This window comes from Psittacula echo, assembly GCF_963264785.1.
Source record: "Psittacula echo genome assembly, chromosome: Z".
Classification (NCBI taxonomy): Eukaryota; Metazoa; Chordata; class Aves; order Psittaciformes; family Psittacidae; genus Psittacula; species Psittacula echo.
In genome coordinates, this window is record NC_137742.1 from 84,604,239 (window position 1) to 84,623,576 (window position 19,338).

Consider the following 19,338-nt stretch of genomic DNA (forward strand, 5'->3'; position numbering starts at 1 on the left):
TCAATTTGCATATCCTATTCACACCCAGACACATAGAATGTGCCTCTAAAGGTTTTCTAACAGACTGCCCTCTGTGGCATGAAGTGACTGTGGTGGTTCAGCTTACAAGCACTTCCAGGATATGAGGGAGGGTGTTCTGAGCACGGTCTGTCAGGTGCAACAGCAACAGACAAGAAGCTTTCCGCGCAGCTTAGGATCTTCTGTTTAAACCAGAGTCACAATATCCAATTGCTGACACAGGTCTGCCTTTTCAAATCCAGTCTTAAACTGTGGCAAACAGACATTTAAATTAGTTTCCACTGAGCTCAAAGTCTGCCTGCTGCCATCTCCAAACAGCATCCTCACCCTATACCAAGTTCTTGTGCACCCTATCATAGATGGGAATTCCTTCCACCTTTTTGAGTTTAAATACCTCCAGGAACACAATTCCCAACTCTTTCCCATCCAGTTTTTAACTCTCACTGAAGCTCTGAATGCCTCAGCAGAAAATGGCAGATTCCTAAGAACTCCACTTGCATGCTCTCTGGTAGACTTTTCAGGGCCTGTTTTTGACTCACACCATGTCAAAAAGCCACTTCTTCCAGCCACACTGTGCTGAACCTGCACAACATCACAACCACTCTGAAAAAGCTTCTGGTCCACCACGTATCATCAGGAGGAACTAAACACTGCAGCAAGAGCCAAAAGAACAAAGAAGGGAACCAGGGGCCACAGCATGAAGCATTTCAGGGTCACAGATGCAACCAAAAGCAGTATGAAGAGCCCCTGAATACAGCCTCAAGGTCTTGAGTTTGGACATGCTCCTTTTATGAGAAGATAGACTGTGCACCCTGAGGTCACACAGCAAATCACTCGGCCGATGCCACTGACATCTTACACGACATCAACCTGACACTGGGAAGTTGAGAAGCAAAGCCAGGGAATGAGGCCATCCTTTCAAGTATTATTGCATTTAAGTATAGAAAGCTACAAAAGCAGAGGGGACCCAGAACTTGCCTTACTGAATCCACTTCAGCAATCAGCTGGTGAGCACACAGTGATGCAGGACTTTCCTGATGTTTCAAAGAGCAGCAGACAACAAAAACTAAGCTGGTGAGGAAATCTGCTCTTCCTGAAAAATACTCAGCTTCACACTGTACCTAATTAGGGTCCACCTGACTCCCTGCTACAGGTTACTATCACAGCCACTTGCTGTATCAAGAATCTGGGAGCAACTGCTTCAAAAATAAAAAGCAACTCCTCCTCTAACCCAAAGCCTTACAGATTAAAAAATGGCATAAAAAAATAACAAAGTATTTCATTATAGGTAGCGACACACGCAAAACAGAGGAAAGAAGTAGCTGCAGCCTTTTCCTGACAAACAACTGCAGGGGGTAACTGCAGAACAAGTCTTTGGCTTGGTACTCCAATTCGTAATTCAAGCAATTCACAGCAAAAATGGCTGGCCCACATCCCTACCTGGAATCCGTGAAAAAACTCAATTGACTTGGATTACACCACTAAAGCAAAAAACTGAACCTTCAGTTAAAGGAGATACAGGAATGCAAAGCAAATCCAGGAGCTCTCTGCTGCATTCCCACATGCTATAAAATTTGTTTGCTCCCACATGGTCTACGAAGGGAAACCTGGACAGATAATGGCAGAGCGCCCAAGCCCCCATTGTGTAGATACTTACATATATTGCTCCTAACTGAGTCCTATCTGCATCAAAAAGCTGGTAGTAATGTTGTACGAAGCTGGACCCAATCTGCTCCCAGATAGGCTTGTCTCCCATTCTGTATCCTCACTAGAGACTGTAAAAAAAAAAGAAACAAAACAAGCCATCATCAGAAAGGTCACAGAAATAATCATAACACTTTGCTTCAGTGTTAGGCAGCAATAAACACAGGTCCTCTCAAGTGGCCAGAATTTGTCTTTAGAAAAAGAAGGATAAACCTCACTTGTGTCCTCCAGACTTGTAAATAAAAAACTTGGATACCAATTGGTTAAATTCCTTATTATTTGGAGACTTCTAGAGTTATTTCAGTGTGAATTCACAACTCACATACGAAAGTGGAGAATGAAAACAAAACTGATCAATCGTTACCACCTTATATTCACATATTTCAATAATTATACCAGCTCAAGAAGCTGGCAAGCACTTGCCATTTCAACTTGATCTCATTTACTGTAAACAACTGACATGTTAATATGGACTGTTTGCACGTGCCTCACACCAACTGATTTATCTGTTCACCTCCTCAGTATTTCACCATCCCCACACCGCTCTAAGGAAGTGTCCTCTCAATGGTACACAACAGGAGTTAATTCACGAGCTCTTTGCTTAACACACTTACTTCCCTCTTCTATCCTGTCACTAAAGGTGAAATACACTTGGCATTTGTCTATGAGCCTGCAGCAATTTCAAGATACAAAGCATGATATTTCAGAGTGGTGAGAACCTGCAGGTCCCAGGGTAGGTACTGGAACCTCAGAGACATCCCACACTTCCAAACACAAGTCCCTCTCTATTTTAGAGGGATTAGACATACAGCATGTGTAACAGGATCAGTACAAATGATTGCTTTACCATGCCAGTGAGCTTTTCAAGACAGCAATTTTCTTTATCCTGTTCTCTCTCTGAAAGACTGAAGAAATGTGCTAAAATTCAAAACAGAACACCACTGCACTAAAAAAAAAAAAAGATATGACATTACATTTCAAGATCTGAGTTTACTTCAAACAAACTAAATTATAGTTGCTAAACATCAAGATCTGCCAGCCACTAGACCCTCTCTGCAATCCCTGGGAACCCCTGAACCACAGGTCTGTGTTGCACTGTGAATGTGCAAAGGGGTGAAATTCTGGTTTAGGACACAAGACATGACAGCTATTTTGGCTTCCTTTAGATGTCAATTACTTACATATCTAAGATTTGACAAATTCTTAAAAGCAGCAAAACACTGTATTACCAAGTTCTCCACATCAAGTGTCACCAGGCCTAGCTTTCTGTGCATCAGACAAGAAAGCTCTTTTCATGTTTTAGGCCTCTGGCTGCTTTGAGCTTTACTTATACAAATGGGAACTGAAGTGGATTCAAACCCTAGGCCAGCAGTATTAGTGTTACACAAATCTGGCCAGACTTACAGAAGAGCAAATATATTTTATTAGACCAATGGTGTAACAGGAGATAGCATACAAGTTTTCAGGGTGGTTAATTCAACTACCAAAATAAAACAAAAACCAAGAACTGCTAGAGCTTAGATACTCAGAACTACCTGTGGGAGAAAATGGCTGGCATCTGTGGAGCAGAGAATGTGACAGCACAGAGAGCTGGCAAGGTGGTTGTCCCTGCTGAGAACGGAATGCTCTGTAGCGTGTGAAAGAGGAGAGGTTCAGCAGGAGGAGCTTTGGTGGGGCAGTGCGCCCCAAAAGCACGCTGTGAGTTTTGACTTCCAACTAATACTGGCTGCATGCCAGCTCTCAAGTGCACTTCAGAATCTCAACTTTATTCAAGGATGAGGTCAAAGACGAGCTGAACATACCTATTCCATTTTAAAATGTGTTGGATGGGGCTTGGAGCAACTTGGTCTAGTGGAAGGTGTCCCTGCCCATCGCAGGGGGTTGGAACTGGATGAGCTTTAGGGTCCCTTCAAACTCAAACCAGCCTAAGATTCCATGATTATCAGCCACCTGATAATCAACATCAAGCTCAGCAGCCCTGCACACTAACACAGACTAGAAATTCAAAGACTTGTTGTCACATAACTTATATTTGAACTTCTCCAAGGAGATCTACAATCTGGCATCAGTCACCACCACAAGTGCTCTACTAGTATTTGCAACACATGACTTGGTCTGAAGGAGTTTTATCCAGTGTGGTCGCTCCTCTGGGAAAACAGATCACAAATTAAAAAGCCATGCAAGTACAATGGATTTAAAAACCAAAACACACCCACCAAACAACTTAAACTTACTTCTTTACAAAAGAAAAAGTTGGATTGATTGCACATCCACAGTTGTCACATACTAGCCTAACCTAGAGCAGATGCAGAATCACAGAATCATAGAATAGTTAGGGTTGGAAAGGACCTTAAGATCATCTAGTTCCAACCCCCCTGCCATGGGCAGGGAGACCCCACACTAAACCATGCCACCCAAGGCCTCATCCAACCTGGCCTTGAACACCGCCAAGGATGGAGCAAATAACTTCCACTTGTATTACAGAATTTTATAGTGAAAGAAAATCACCCTAAAATCATCACACTACCTGGAAACTCTACTGCAGGATGCCCACCCTGCTGTCAGGGAAGACACATGACCAGCAATACTTGTATTTAGTCTTGAAGTCTGCTGTTTCCATTCCAGACCTGAAGGTACCTAGAGGTGTGCAGCTTGGGATGGCAGTGGTGGAACCAACAAGCAGTCAAAGTGAATTATCACTTATTTTCAGTTTTTATGGATGGTTGTAACTTCAACTCCAACCCATGAACTCACACCACTATCATACACCCTTTCTAAATATTCCAGCGCAAATATAGTTGACAGCATAAAGGTTAAACTGCCACACATCTAACGTTGAGATGAAGTAGTGAACAACAAAAATCCACAGCTTATTCTCCTGAAGCTAAAGCAAATTAGCTATTCCTACATTAAACTGCACACACACAATGTGTATTCCCCCTCAGCAGCTCACTGTACCATCATACCAAGCCAGGATCAAGTTGTATGCTAGCACTGCGCCTCATTTAGACCTGAGGCTTTCAACTCCTCAAGGCACAACAGTTCCACTCAAGCACCAGATGCATTCTGTTCAATCCTGCAACTGTGAGAAAGCCTTTGAGGCTGCAAGAAACGAAGGAATTAATATTTTAAATACAGAGAGTAGTAGTATGGTTTCTAACACTAAAAGCATGCTAACTTGCTATCTCCTTCTAAAAAAATGTATCTGTGCCTTGGCAAGTAAAATATCCTTAAATAAAAATAATCAGGATAAACTTGACCAGTTATAGTGTCGATTTTACAGAAGGAACCACACACAAAAAAGTTGTTCCTTGATTTTTTTTTCTGCTTTTGTTACAACCTTGCTCTCTTTCCTGTGCCACTCATATGGTTTTGCTGAACACTCTCACTCTCCACAGAAGGGTTTTTTATTTTGCTTTTCTGATTTGCCACCTTTTCCTCCATGCTCTTTTCTGCCTGCCATCACAGACACAAGAAGCTTACTGATGTACCTAAAGAAAGAACAAGACAGAAATATTCTTGCATGTCAAGCCCAGTCCCTTTCAATAAGGCATTATCCATATAAGATCATATTGATACATTTATTAGGCTGTTTAACAAGATACGTGTAATATAAAAGGCTTTTAACATCTATTCCAACACTAGGAAGAATGCAGATGTTCTAATGTTGTCAAACATGAGGACAACACTGATGTGCCTCAGAGCCATCCAGTCAAATCTATCTGTGGTTCACTCAAAGCTTGGTTACAGAGGCAAGAATATCCAGCTAACATTAAAGCATATAAAAGAAGCTTCAATAAGCTACAAAGCACCTAAGATGTGCCATATTTATCCTTCTAATGGCACCTGCTGGAAGTTACCACTGTGTAAGTGTATTATTAAATATTCTACCTTAATTCCTTACTGAAAATGAGACATTTTCCTTTAGCCAATTAATTTTCTTTCCTTTGTCACTGCAAAGCTACCTCATCACATCCACTTCAGAACATCACAGCCAATTTGATTAACAGCTTCTACGCAGAAGTACAGCAGCAAAGCTGAGCTACCATCATGGAGCACAACACTTCAATTCACATTACTCACTCAATTTCCTGGAATATGCTCATAATAGAGCATTTATCTCCCACCTCAAATACCACCCAACAGTCAGTGCTCGAGCTGAAACCCAATCCAGTGCACAAAAGCTGCAGCTGCCAGCAGCAATCTCTTCAACAGGTACACAGTGACACTGCATAATTAGGATCGTTGCTCCACAGGGGACTATTCCAGAGAGACATCTAAATCACATTTTCCAATACCTTTGCCAGGCCACACACTGACACATCCTCAGGGGTAAACTCCAGCCCTCCACACATCTCTCACCACACTTCCTACAAGCCTCAGCATAAAAGGTACCATGGTATCCCAAGTATCTTCATCCCATGCCCATCCCTTGGCCTGGCACTGCCACTGCTGCACAATGCCTTGGGGTACACAGCATCCTTGCACATACAGCAAAGCTCTTGCGTCCAGCATTCCACATTACAGGAAAGGGAATTCATGCCCTAACCCACACAGAACTTTCCAATTTCCCAGCATAACAGGCTTTCCTACACGCTGTCACTAACTTCAAACATCAAATGGATGCCACAGCCCCACAATCCTGGCAGCCCTGCCTGCACAGTCTATATCGCCCAGTACTTCTGTTGCTCCTTAACCTTGCCAAACCATCGAAGGTGACATTACACAACAAAGCCTCTCTTCCCACTTCCCCATAGGTTCCTCCAGGTTGTCCTGTGCCACCAGCCATGCTGGTCCAGGAGGGAGACAACTGCCTGAATTAAGCTCCCCCCTCACTTGCTTTTGGCACATGGCAGATGGCAACAATAGCATGGGAAGCTGCATGACCCAGAGAGCAGTAGCCCCAAGGAGGAAGATGCGTCAAGGTATGAAACAGCAGAAGACTAGAAGAGAATGGCGCCTTCACATGAGCCATAAGTGACCTTGAATTAGACCAGGGTTACACTGGCCTCAGACAGCAGGTTTTCCGTCCACAGAATCTAAAACCACAGAATCTTTTCTATGACTAGACCCAGCTTTTAAATTCTTATCTACACTTATCCCTCTTTCTTTTCTGTAATAATTCTGGGCATGAGAGATCAGCACAAACACACCAAGACTGCCCGTAACTCCTAAAGGGGAGCACAGCCCTTATAAGACTCATTTCTGCAAAAAGGTCTGGATGAAACCTCTTCCCATTGCCCCCTTCACAAATAAGGAAGCAGAGAACAACCTGAAGATGATTCTCTGTCAGCATACTGCAGCACAAAGTCCAACCTTCTGTTCACGTGACATCACCAAAGCTACTCAGAGGTGTAACCTAAGGAAAAGGTTTCACCTTTTCACCTGACAAAGTATAAAGAGTTGGCTGCCAACAGACAGATGGCTTTCCCTGGAATATATAAGCACCAGTGACATCTGGAGCACATGGGCTACCAGCACATCTCTGCAATATGGAGAAAGACACAATAATTGTTTCAACCAGCAGTTACATTTGCTGCATTATCAGACCTGGACACATGCAACCTGACAGCTATCAATTAAAAAAATTAAGTCTTTTTTAATTCAAGCATGGCAGACCTGCACATCTAAAGAGTCCCTGAAGAACTCAACAAAAACTAGTATGAGCAATGGTAAAGTATAATGTAAAGCGATAGAGGAAATGAAGGTGGTCTCCCAGGGACGGCCACATTTAAAAAGCAAGTTGGATTCAAAGAATCAATGAACAACCATCACACGCAAGTAAGCTCAGTGAAGACTTGCTGATCTGCAGAACACCAAGAAAGAAACAACTGAATTTAAGGAGAAAGAAAACTCAAACCAATACATTCTAACATGCAAGGGAAGGGAACAAAACCCCAAAACATTTACTATCCAGTTATGACTACGCTTATTCCATAAGTAATCAGAGCATAAATAAACCACACTCCCTGGGTATTCAGGCTGGCCCTATACACCACTGCACCAAAGTTAAACTCTCTTAACATTGAATTCAAGCCTCTTTTCTGGAAGGTTTTAAAGTCAGCACCAATGCTTCCCTTAAATCAGTGCTATTGGTCCAGGGGTACACGTGAATCCATAGCAAACACAATTTAGACCATCAGTTGCTGCACCCTTCACTACTAATTAACGAGAGAAAATAGGTACAATGAAAGAGCTCTCAAGCTGTTTCAGTTCCTGTCATTCGTAAAATTTCTAACACATATTTTTGATCGCTCAGATTAAAAATGGTGAGCAGACTTTAGACAGCAATAAAAACCAAAAAAGTAAAACAGCAAACATGTTTTAGACTATTTTTCCTTCAATCTCTTTTCTATTGCTACTAAAACTGAGCTATGAGCATCTCCTATGCACACTTCTAGGAACACAATGGGACCAGCATCACAGGACCACTTAATTTGCTCTCAACCAGATCATCTGTTCAACTACACCCAGAATTACCTGGTAACAGGTAACCTTCCTTTAGCAAAGGCACACACTCTCAACAGAAGAAACCATACAAATTACCATAGAATAATTCAGGTTGTAAGGGACCTCCTCCAGCTCAAAGCTGAGTCAGCTAAAAGATAAGACAAGCTTGCCCATGCCTTTATCCACACCTTGATCCCCAAAACCTCTTGATGATGGAGACTACATAACCTTTTTGCCAATCTGTTTCAATGCTTGACTGTCCTCATGCAGAGGGCAGCTCTCCCATGTCCCTCTTGTTCCAGTTTATGGCCTTGTCCTCTATCCCTCCATCCAGTATCCCTGTGAAAAGCCTGGCTCCATGTTCCTGATAATGGCCTAACAAGTACTAGAGGTTAAGCCTAAGCCCCACTCAACCGTTTTCCCCAGGCTAAGCAAGACCTGACCAGGTGGCAGGTACATTAACACAGGGATGATAGGAATACTGGAATTTACTCAGGGACACCATGTACCACAAGTCATTTACCTTAAACACACTGTACTTCTTTCTGATAAATGCCAATTCAGTGATCAATGTTTTTCCATTTGAAAACCTCCCATTGAGAGGCAAATTCAGGCAATGATTGAAAGAAAGAAGTGCTTCCCCTAGGTACCTTTGCTATCATCTTCACAGCAGCTGACTGATCCATGGAGGTTAACAATCTGAAAATTACTGCTCCGGGATCATCAGAAACTATTAATTCCAACAGAGACCTTCATCAAGTAATTGCTATGGGCTGCACTGTGGAAAGAATAACATTATTCTAATTATGCTTTCCTATCTAGAAGTATGTCTAGATATGTGAACAGTGGAAGGATGGAAAGGGAAAGAAGGGAAGAGTGACAACACGCAGTCAAAAAATATGGAAAATAAATTGATTTCCCCCTTCTCAGTCTTTTCATTCCTGTACTTCAACTTCATTAAAAGAAACTAATGCAGGAATTATGACAACCTGAAGTACATGGGTTTTTTGGTTACAGATGTACAGCATGTACAATGCCTCTAGTAAACAAAATACATGGGGAGGACTCTGGAAAAGCTTTTGTTGTGCCTACAGCTTGATGCTTGTCTTGTCTGCAACCTGACAACCCAGTAGTCACAAAGCATCAGTCACGGTGATTTTCAAATACAGAGACATCTATTACACATAACTGAAAGGAAAACACAATATTTTGTTGTTAACACATCTGCCTCTTTTTTTTTTTTTTCTGCACAGTATTCTTTATGCAAGCCGAAAACTGAATTCAAGTTTCTATTTCTTTTCCGCAGGATGAACCCAAGCTTGCTCAGCTTTAAAGCGACAGAGGAGGCATCAGTGAACTGGAGGAAAAAACGGCTGCACTGTATTTTATAGTTCACCTTACAGGCATTGCAACATAACATTAAATCTCCAAGACACAGCAGAATATAAGATAGTTCTACCTATCTGTCTCTATCATGACAACTGTTTCCAGTCAGGAAAAAAATAGAAGCTGATTTTTAAGTTATAGAAGCAAAACCACCAGATTTTAGTTATACATTCTTCTCTATCAAATCAATCAAACTTAACCAGGTTCATTCATGAACTCAATAGGAAAGTAACATTCAGTGTTAATTTTCATTCTAACTAGAACTTCTACCAACAACTGCAATCTGACCCTTGAAAGTTTTCCTGAGGTTCACAACTGAAGTTTTGGACATTTGAAAACAATCAGTATTGTATGTTTGTCAAAGCAGCCAGTTGTGTAAGTAACAGCCCTGACTTAGATGAACCAGATGATCTTTCAAGTCCCTCCCAACCCTAACCATTCTATGATTCTATGAAGACAGCACAAAGTAATCATCCTTGTGCAGTGCTAAATGTGAGAGGACCAAGAGGACCATTGCTATTTCACATTATACTGCCCCATAATTTTAGGTTTAGCCCCAGTATTCCTCTACTATTGACTGGCATCATTCCAAACATAGAAAATTTTCTCTAATATGCTTTACGATCCGTAAGCTCTTCACATGTATACGCAAGGCTGCTTGTACCTCACCTCCATTTGACTGGTATCAGGTCTTCCGTTGAGATTAAAATTTCAAAAAAACCGCTGGGATAAAAAAGTCACCAGGAGCTGTCTGACACTGTCTACCTGTCTTACACTTCCAAACCCACACATTTTCTCTCCTGCTTTGTTTCCTTTCCCCTCCTCGCAACTAACAACACTCCTGCTTCAAGAAACATGGTAAGTACACGACAAATACGAATACCTAAACTGTTTGTGAAGCCACAACAGCTAGGAATTTTAGAACAACTGAAAGTAATCATTACTTACAATGTTATTAGTATATATCATAGTCTTTACACAAAATGTATTCTATATCATCACTAACTAGACAACCTCATTATTACAGAGACAAAAGATATCCCATCAGAGAACTGCAGAAAGTTGTTCCCGCTTCGCACTGTTCAAAAGAACTTAACAAACACAGGTGTTAAAGCAAATCTATTTCAACTCATCTACCAAATAATTTGCAATCATTTTGAGAAGAACTTGAAATAATAATTAGGATCCCAGTGAGAACACTGCTAAACAGTCCAAAACTGAGCTAAAATACTACTGCACTTTAGATTATGTGTTTCATTGGTAATGGTAACTATATATGGTAAGTATTTCTAGACGGAGATCTGTGAAATGCCTGTTTTTACTGCTGCTAAAAGAAAACTCGAAGTCATCAAATAGAAAGCATTACTCGAACACCAGAAAAAGAGAAATCAAAAGAGGATCAACTTCAGAAGATGGCTGATTAAGGAATGAGATTTAACTTTCAAGTAGCAGTCCTGCAACCAATTCCTACGCAGGCATTTACCTGGGCTTTGTTCCACTTCAACTGCAACACTGTGTATGCCATAAATCCAGCTCTAAAAGACACATTTACACTGAAAGTGTTGGACTTCAAATGAGAACAACCAGTTGAAGTATTATCACAGCCTGCGTTTAACAGGAAGTTAAATGGAAATTGCAAGAACAGCATCTTGGGTACTTAATGTCTTCAGAAACCTGTACCAAACCAACAAAATGCAACATACACTCCTTGCTGCTATAAATTATTGCAGGTTTATATTGTTTTTTAAGCTAAAAGGGTGACAACAGCTAAAGAGGTAGAAGAACAAAAAAAAAAAAAAACAAACCTCTTCCAGAATCACACCGGAAACTGGCAACTCAAACGAAAACCCACCCAGCTGCAGCAGATCCCCGCACACATGCACTTTCGGTAGCTCTCCTCCAAGGAAGCCTGAACCTATGTGACAAAGCGATTCCACTTCAGCCCTCACATAATCTCCTGGCAAGGCAGTAATACAGTAAGAGCATCAAGAACACCCGAAGAGCACTCCAATGCAGATTTCGGCTACACAAATCAGCTCTGACAGTTCACCCCCTCTACCTTCCCTTCCCCCCCCACATCACACACACACACACCCCCGACAACAAACTATCGCACACCGAGGTGGGAGCACCGGTGGGCACCAGGGAGAGGTCCCGGTGCCTCAGACCGCCGCTCTCTCGGGCAGGGCAGGCGCTCCGGCGGCGCAGGCGTCACCGTCCGGCCGCCGGGAGCTGCATCCTCAGGGCTGAGACCCCTCGCTTCCCCCGGAGTAGCAGGACCGGGTCTTCACCCCCGCACCACCGTCCGTTCGCGGGGCCGCACCAGGCCCCCTTAGCCCCGAGCAGCGCCGCCGCCTCATCCCTCTCAGCCGGTAAGAGAGGGCACTGGGCCCCGACCGCCGTCCCTCCGGGACAGCACTACCGGCGCCTCAAAGACGGGGAAGGTCAGGGCGGCTGCGGTCGCCGACTCCAGCCCGGCCCGTGGCGGGCCTGAGCCCGGACCACGGGGCTGAAGCCGGCAAGCGCGGGGTGGGGCTACACCATGTGCCGGTCGGCCTGAGGGAAGGCTAGAGGCCGGTGACCGGTCCCCGGCCATGCCGCTCCGATCTCCCCCTGCCCGCACTCACCCCGCAGCTCCTACTATGGCGGCGGCGTCACCGTGCGCGGCGCGAGCCCCTTAGCCTCTCTCGCCCGCGCTCACGGCCCCACCTCGGCCACTCCGCCCCGGCGGCCCCCGCCCCGAGGCACGCCGGGAGAACGAGTCCCGCTGGCGCCGGAAAGCGCTGTGGGAGGGGCGCAGAAGACTACAACTCCCGGCGTACCCCGCGACACCGCCCGTCGTGGCTATTTTAACTGAACGGAAGGGGGCCTCGCGGCTCTAGCATCGCAAGGCGGTGCTGCGAAGCAGTTTGGGATAGTGGCGGAGCACGGAAGGGCGGGGGAGGGGAAGGCGGGCGGTCTATCCCGTGGGCTGCGTATCCCGCGGGCTGCGTATCCCGCCTGAGCGGTGCCCGGCCAGAGGTTTCCGTCGGGCTTCAGGGACCGCTCTCAGACAAGCGAGCGGCCCTACCCGTGCCGCCGCCACCCAGGAGTCGCCAGGAGGCCCTGTCCTCCCGCGGGCCGGCGGCAGGAAGGTCGCGACCCTGAGAGGTGGCCACGGTGGTATGGGTGAGGACATCTTCAGTCTTCCCTGGCCTCTCGCTACAGCTGTCCCGGGGTTGTAAGCGGGACGAGATGTCACCCCGGAGAGGGAGACGAGGAGGGGTTGTACCCTCAGAGGGGTGTGGACCCCGAGCAAGGAAGGAGGTAATGAGCTGCAGCCAGAGCTGCAGATCTTTGTGAATCTGTGATTCTCCCCCTCTGCTCGTCTCTGGAGAGACCGCCTTTGCTGTTCTGTGTCCAGCTCTGGGGCAACAACACAAGAGGGATGTGGAGCTGTTGGAGCAAGTCCAGAGGAGGCCACGGAGATGCTGCGAGGGCTGGAGCAGCTCTGCTCTGGAGACAGGCTGAGAGAGCTGGGCTGGTTCAGCCTGGAGAACAGAAGGTTCCTTAAGGGGAGACCTTAGAGCAGCTCCAGTGCCTAAAGGGGCTATAAGAAACCTGGAGAGGGGCTTTGGACAAGGGCCTGTAGGGACAGGACAAGGGGGAATGGCTTTAACCTGAAAGAGGGGACACTGAGATGAGCTCTTAGGCAGAAGTTTTTCCCTGTGAGGATGCTGAGGCCCTGGCACAGGTTGCCCAGAGAAGCTGTGGCTGCCCCATCCCTGGCAGTGTTCAAGGCCAGGTTGGACGGGGCTTGGAGCAACCTGGTCTAGTGGAAGGTGTCCCTGCCTGTGGCAGGGGTTTGGAACTGGGTGAGCTTTAAGGTCCTGTTAGAGAAGGGTGAAATTTTATGTTTGTCATAATCGTATAAGAGTGATAGACGTGATTATATTTGAAAAGTTTGCAGTTTGCAAAGAAAGCCTTTGTACATATGTTAAAATTTTGTAACTTTGCTGTTGTGTATTTTAGACACTATTCCAGTAGGCTATTGTGTTTAGAAATCATAAATCATTAGGAAAACAATTGTACATTTATCTTTAGTTACTTTATAACTAAGCATTATGTTAGAAACCTAATCAAGGAACGATTTGTACGATGACTGAAAATATCCAAAAATAAAGTTAGAACAGAAAACTTTGTTTGAAACCTGGCTGGCACTATCGTTCTGACCAGTTGCACTTAAGAAACTAGTTAACAATAGTTCCACAGTTTGGACCAAGGTTAAGTCATCAGAGTGCAGGTGCAAGTGTGAAGATCATTATAAAACAAAGCGGGAATAGATCATAAATCTGTATAGGCGTATTGCATCAGCCGATTTGTAGTGTATAAATTGCGAACGCGATGTGACAGGGTTAGAACCAGATTTGGGTGAGTACCCCTGGTTCTCGGCACTTTAATAAAGCACCTCATATAACCATTCCGGTGGTTATGTGTTTGTTCTGACACTAACAGTCCCTTCCCACTTAAATCAGTGTTTGATTCCATGATTTTATATGCAGCCCATCTTTCTGCCTGCAGGACCAAACACACTGAGCATTTGGTGGGTGTTTGTGGGTCTTCACAGGCACCCACAAACTCCCAGCTGGATCAAAGTGGTGGAGTTTGGTGCACGCTGGTGTCACCATCACTTTGGTGTCTCTCCAGCTCCCTGGCCACCTCCTGCCACCCCACAGCAGGATGACAGGGAGTTGGAACTGAGTGAGCTTTAGGGTCCCTTTGAACACAGACTATCATAGATTCATAGAATGATCCTGACCTTAATTTTAGCTCTTTTAAGAAGAGCTAGACAGTGAATATTTTGGGTTTTTTTAAAGTAATTGCTCAGCTTGTTTGCAGTGAAAGAAGTTGGCACAGAAGATACAGAGTGGTAGAAAAACACCTTCAAATAAATACTTTCAAACAGAAGTGGTTTGGCCCACATTACCTCCAGTCAAGTGGCAGCAGAGAGGACCTACAAGGGTGCAGAAGTCTTCATCATCAGGTAGTTTAAACCATAGGGCTGAGACTGAAAGACAGCTCAGTGTTGTCCCATCCCCAGTTTGACATTTGGGTCAACTCTGAAGGTTCCCAGGTCTCTGCTGGCAAAACTCTGTGTTACCTTTTTGCTTCCTAGAGAGAGACTACATTGCACAACCGTGGAACAAGATGTGTCTGGGCTGGCTGTTGAGTACTAGGAAAGGCATTAAAGGTAGCTGATTTGAGCCTCTTTCCTCAGCTCTAATGTTGAACTAACAATGTCTTCAACAGGTTTCTTCCATTTAAAAAAGGTTAACCTGGGTGCTAGTACTGTGTCAGTCATTGTCTCATGGCTTCTTACCCTGTGTGGCCTGGAAATGGAGACTGCAGGCAGCTGATACTCCACTAAGTTCAGGTGAAGAATAGCTGAACAATAAAGAGGTGATTTTCTTCCCTCTCTCTGCCTTGTTTTCTGGCTGAGGTACTGGTTCATGCCTGAGAGAACATGATGAGCTTTTTCATTGACTTTATCATACCATTTTCAGATCTCCAGCTGCCAGCCTGAGATGTGTTCATGTTTTCTTCACTTTGTGTCTGCCACCGATGTCTCTTTGCCCTGGGGGAGGGAAAGATGTCAGTGGAATGACTGGCACCATCCTGATCACAGTTCTTTGTGGACTCAGCTTAAGGATTTCCATCATGAACAAAACCTATTTTTTTAAATTGTGGAGCCTGTGACACTCTTACACGAGTGAACAGTTTGTGCACAGTGGGCCTGACCCGTCAGATTTCTCTAGGAAGGTGTAGGAACTGGGTTGATTACACACCAATGCAAAGCTGTGAATATACAGAAAAAGCGACTTCTCATTTGTTCTTCATGAGGGAAGACAAAAAGGAAGGATTTCCATGATACAGTCTTCCTGGAGCCCCTCATCTTAGCTGATGTGATGTGGAGTCATTTCCAAACATAGATCCCAAGCCTGGAACTTGCAGACTTTCAGATGAAATGGTGTTAATTATCCTTCTGCTATTCCTCTAGTAGCCACTGTAGTGGGATAAGGATCCATTAGGATGTGACTACCCAGCTAAAGTAGTCCCCTTCTGTGAGTGAGAATTTCTGTGCGATTTGGGAGGAAAAGTAGAACTGAGATGGTGAGAGCTGAATGGAGCATCCCGAGACAGAGGGAACTGGGTTTGGGGATGTTTGGCTTATGTGAGAACCATTCCTAAATCATACTTCACCAGAAAGTCAGTACATACCCAGAAAGGAGTGAAGCAGTGAAGGTCTGTCAGCAGATGGTAACCTCCAGATACACGACAGCACACCATTTTTGCTCTTTTCTTGCCTGGTGACTTCCAGATGAGTTGTGGGACCAGTATGCCTATCTAAACTGTTCATTTATGCTGGGAACAGTCAGCCCTTTGAAGTGAGAACTGACTGGACAGCAGCTGAATTTTGCTAATCCTTTAGGCTTTTAGCAGATATTAAGAAGGGTATCACTGAGGAGCCTAGGCAGCTCTGAAGCCCTGCTTTGCTGGGCACTGTGTACAAGTGGACAAGAGGACCAATCTTTACACCACACAACGTACAATCTAAAAACCAGAGAATAATCAAGGCATTGGAGATGGGAGTGCTCTCTGGAGGGCCTGTGGTTTGACTACTGTAGCAGATCATCTTGCCCCACACTCACCAAGTGGGATGGGACAGTCAGGAAAAGTCATCTGCTCAGTAACTTAATGGGAGCAATACTGAGGTGAACTGAGCAAGCCTGGTGTATATACAGAGAAATCAGTTAGGGTTTCATGTACAGGAGAGAGGGGCTTGCATTGGAGAGTAGCTTTTCTGCCTTTCTCCTGTTTGGTTCTCCTTGTTACCTTTAGTCATCATGTACGAGCCACTCTGTCCCTTCCCACCCATAGATTGTGAAGAACTCAACATAGAGCTCAGGCTACTTTGGTCTCACAGGGCCTCTGTGGCCAAAGCTCGCTTCTCACAATGACTAATTTTATCTTATTAAACCTCGAAAACATTAGTCTTTGGAAATGCAAACAATGGGTAGAAACAAGTGATTAGGTGCACCACCTTCAGAAAACGATCTTTGTTATTTAACCCAGAGGTGGGGACCACATGGTTTGTACAGATGGAGAGAGCTGTTATATGAAGACTGTGCACGTTAGAATGCTGTTTTCGCTCAGTCTAGCCTGAGCTTCAACCAGTCCTGGTGTGGTATTGTCAGCTAGCTTCGGAAACCAGGGAAGGAACAACCAGAAACCTTCTGCAGATGGTGAAAATGCCACCAGCCAGCTGGCAGCCTGGCTAGCAGCTCTCCCTCTTCCAAGCAGGCTGCATTGTCTTCATCCATGTTGTCAGATTTTAAGATTGCATGGCCAAATGTGCCATGGTGGGAGTTTTGTTTCTAGATTTCTTGAGTTACTGGAAAGCTGAGCTGGTGAACTTGCACCACAACACTTAGGGACTCATAGAATCATAGAATAGTTAGGGTTGGAAAGGACCTTAAGATCATCTAGTTCCAACACCCCTGCCATGGGCAGGGACACCCCACACTAAACCATGTCACCCAAGGCTCTGTCCAACCTGGCCTTGAACACCGCCAAGGATGGAGCATTCACAACCTCCCTGGGCAACCCATTCCAGTGCCTCTCCACCCTCTCAGTAAAGAATTTCTTCCTTATATCCAATCTAAACTTCCCCTGTTTAAGTTTGAACCCATTACCCCTTGTCCTGTCACTACAGGCCCTGATGAATAGTCCCTCCCCAGCATCCCTGTAGGCCCCCTTCAGATACTGGAAGGCTGCTATGAGGTCTCCACGCAGCCTTCTCTTCTCCAGGATGAACAGCCCAAACTTTCTCAGCCTATCTTCATATGGGAGGTGCTCCAGTCCCCTGATCATCCTCGTGGCCCTCCTCTGGACTTGTTCCAACAGTTCCATGTCCTTTATATGTTGAGGACACCAGAACTGCACACAATACTCCAAGTGAGGTCTCACGAGAGCAGAGTAGAGGGGCAGGATCACCTCCTTCGACCTGCTGGTCACGCTCCTTTTGATGCAGCCCAGGATACAGTTGGCTTTCTGAGCTGAGAGCGCACACTGCAAGCTGATGTTCATTTTCTCATTGACAAACACCCCCAAGTCCTTCTCTGCAGGGCTGCTCTGAATCTCTTCTCTGCCCCAACCTGTAGCTGTGCCTGGGATTGCTCCGACCCAGGTGTAGGACCTTGCACTTGGCATGGTTAAACTTCATAAGGCTGGCATCAGCCCACCTCACAAGCGTGTCAAGGTCCCTCTGCATGGCATCCCTTCCTTCCAGCGTATCAACCGAACCACACAGCTTGGTGTCATCAGCAAACTTGCTGAGGGCGCACTCAATCCCACTGTCCATGTCACCGACAAAGATGTTGAACAAGACTGGTCCCAACACCGATCCCTGAGGAACACCACTCGTTACCGGTCTCCAGCTGGACGTTGAGCCATTGACAACTCTTTGCGTGCAGTCAGCCAGCCAGTTCTTTATCCACCGAGTGGTCCACCCATCAAATTGATGTCTCTCCAATTTAGAGACAAGGATGTCATGTGGGACAGTGTCGAACGCTTTGCACAAATCCAGGTAGATGACGTCAACTGCTCTACCCCTGTCCATCAGTTCCGTAGCCCCATCATAGAAAGCCACCAAATTGGTCAGGCAGGATTTGCCCTTAGTGAAGCCATGCTGGCTGTCACCAACCACCTCCTTGTTTTTACCGTGCCTTAGCATGCCTTCCAGGAGAATCTGCTCCAAGATCTTGCCAGGCACAGAGGTGAGACTGACAGGTCTGTAATTCCCCGGGTCATCCATTTCCCCCTTCTGGAAAATGGGGGTTATATTTCCCTTTTTCCAGTTGTCGGGAACTTCACCTGACTCCCATGATTTTTCAAATATGATGGACAGTGGCTTAGCAACTTCATTTGCAAGCTCCTTCAGGACCCACGGATGGATTTCATCAAGTCCCATGGACTTGTGTACGTTTAGGTTTCTGAGATGGTCTCAAACCAGGTCCTCTCCTACAGTGGGGCAAGGGTCTTCATTCTCACAATCCCTGCATCTGCCTTCCAAGACTTGGGTGGTGCGGTCAGAACTTTTGCCAGTGAAGATCAACGCAAAGAAGTCATTAAGAACCTCAGCCTTCTCCAAATCCAGGGTAGCCAGTTCTGCTGATAGCTTCCAGAGAGGGCCTACGTTGTCCCTAGTCTGTCTTTTATTCGCTACGTACCTATAGAATCCCTTCCTGTTACCCCTAACATCCCTAGCCAAGTTTAATTCTAACTGGGACTTAGCTGTCCTAACCTGGTCCCTAGCTTCCTGGACAACATTCCTGTATTCTTCCCAGGCCGCCTGTCCTTGCTTCCACCTCTTATAGGCCTCTTTTTTCCTTTGAATTTTCTTCAGTAGCTCCTTATCCATCCAAGGAGGTCTCCTGGCCCTCCTGCTGCACTTCCTTCTAGTTGGGATGCAACGCTCCTGAGCTTGTAGCAGGTGATCCTTGAATATCAACCAACAGTCTTGGGCCCCCCTGCCTTCTAGGGCTATATCCCATAGAACCTTCCTAAGCAGGTTCCTGAAGAGGCCAAAGTCTGCTCTCTTGAAGTCCAGGGCAGTGAGCTTGCTGCACGCTCTTCTCACTGTCCCGAGGATCTCGAATTTGACCATCTCGTGATCACTGCATCCAAAGCTGCCCTGGAGCATCACAGTTCCAACGAGCCCTTCCCTGTTGGTAAGCACGA

General features: G+C 45.4%; 1 protein-coding gene across 6 annotated transcripts in view; it reads right to left on the reverse strand.

Annotated features, from left to right (window-relative positions):
• The window catches only part of NUTF2 (nuclear transport factor 2), a 29,084-nt gene extending 16,766 nt beyond the window's left edge, over positions 1 to 12,318 (reverse strand). The window contains exons 1-4 of one of the 6 annotated variants that reach the window (XM_080637672.1): positions 12,186 to 12,318; positions 11,364 to 11,473; positions 2,570 to 2,668; positions 1,676 to 1,793 (exon numbers count right to left, since the gene is read on the reverse strand). In XM_080637672.1, the coding sequence (XP_080493798.1) occupies positions 1,676 to 1,774 (99 nt within the window). In that variant the 5' untranslated portion in view covers positions 1,775 to 1,793; positions 2,570 to 2,668; positions 11,364 to 11,473; positions 12,186 to 12,318. Of the gene's footprint in view, positions 1 to 1,675; positions 1,794 to 2,569; positions 2,669 to 3,524; positions 3,575 to 11,363; positions 11,628 to 11,676; positions 11,831 to 12,185 lie in introns of those variants that run through there. The other 5 variants (XM_080637673.1, XM_080637674.1, XM_080637669.1 and 2 more) reach the window with 5 other exon arrangements.
• Positions 12,319 to 19,338: the final 7,020 nt, after the last annotated feature.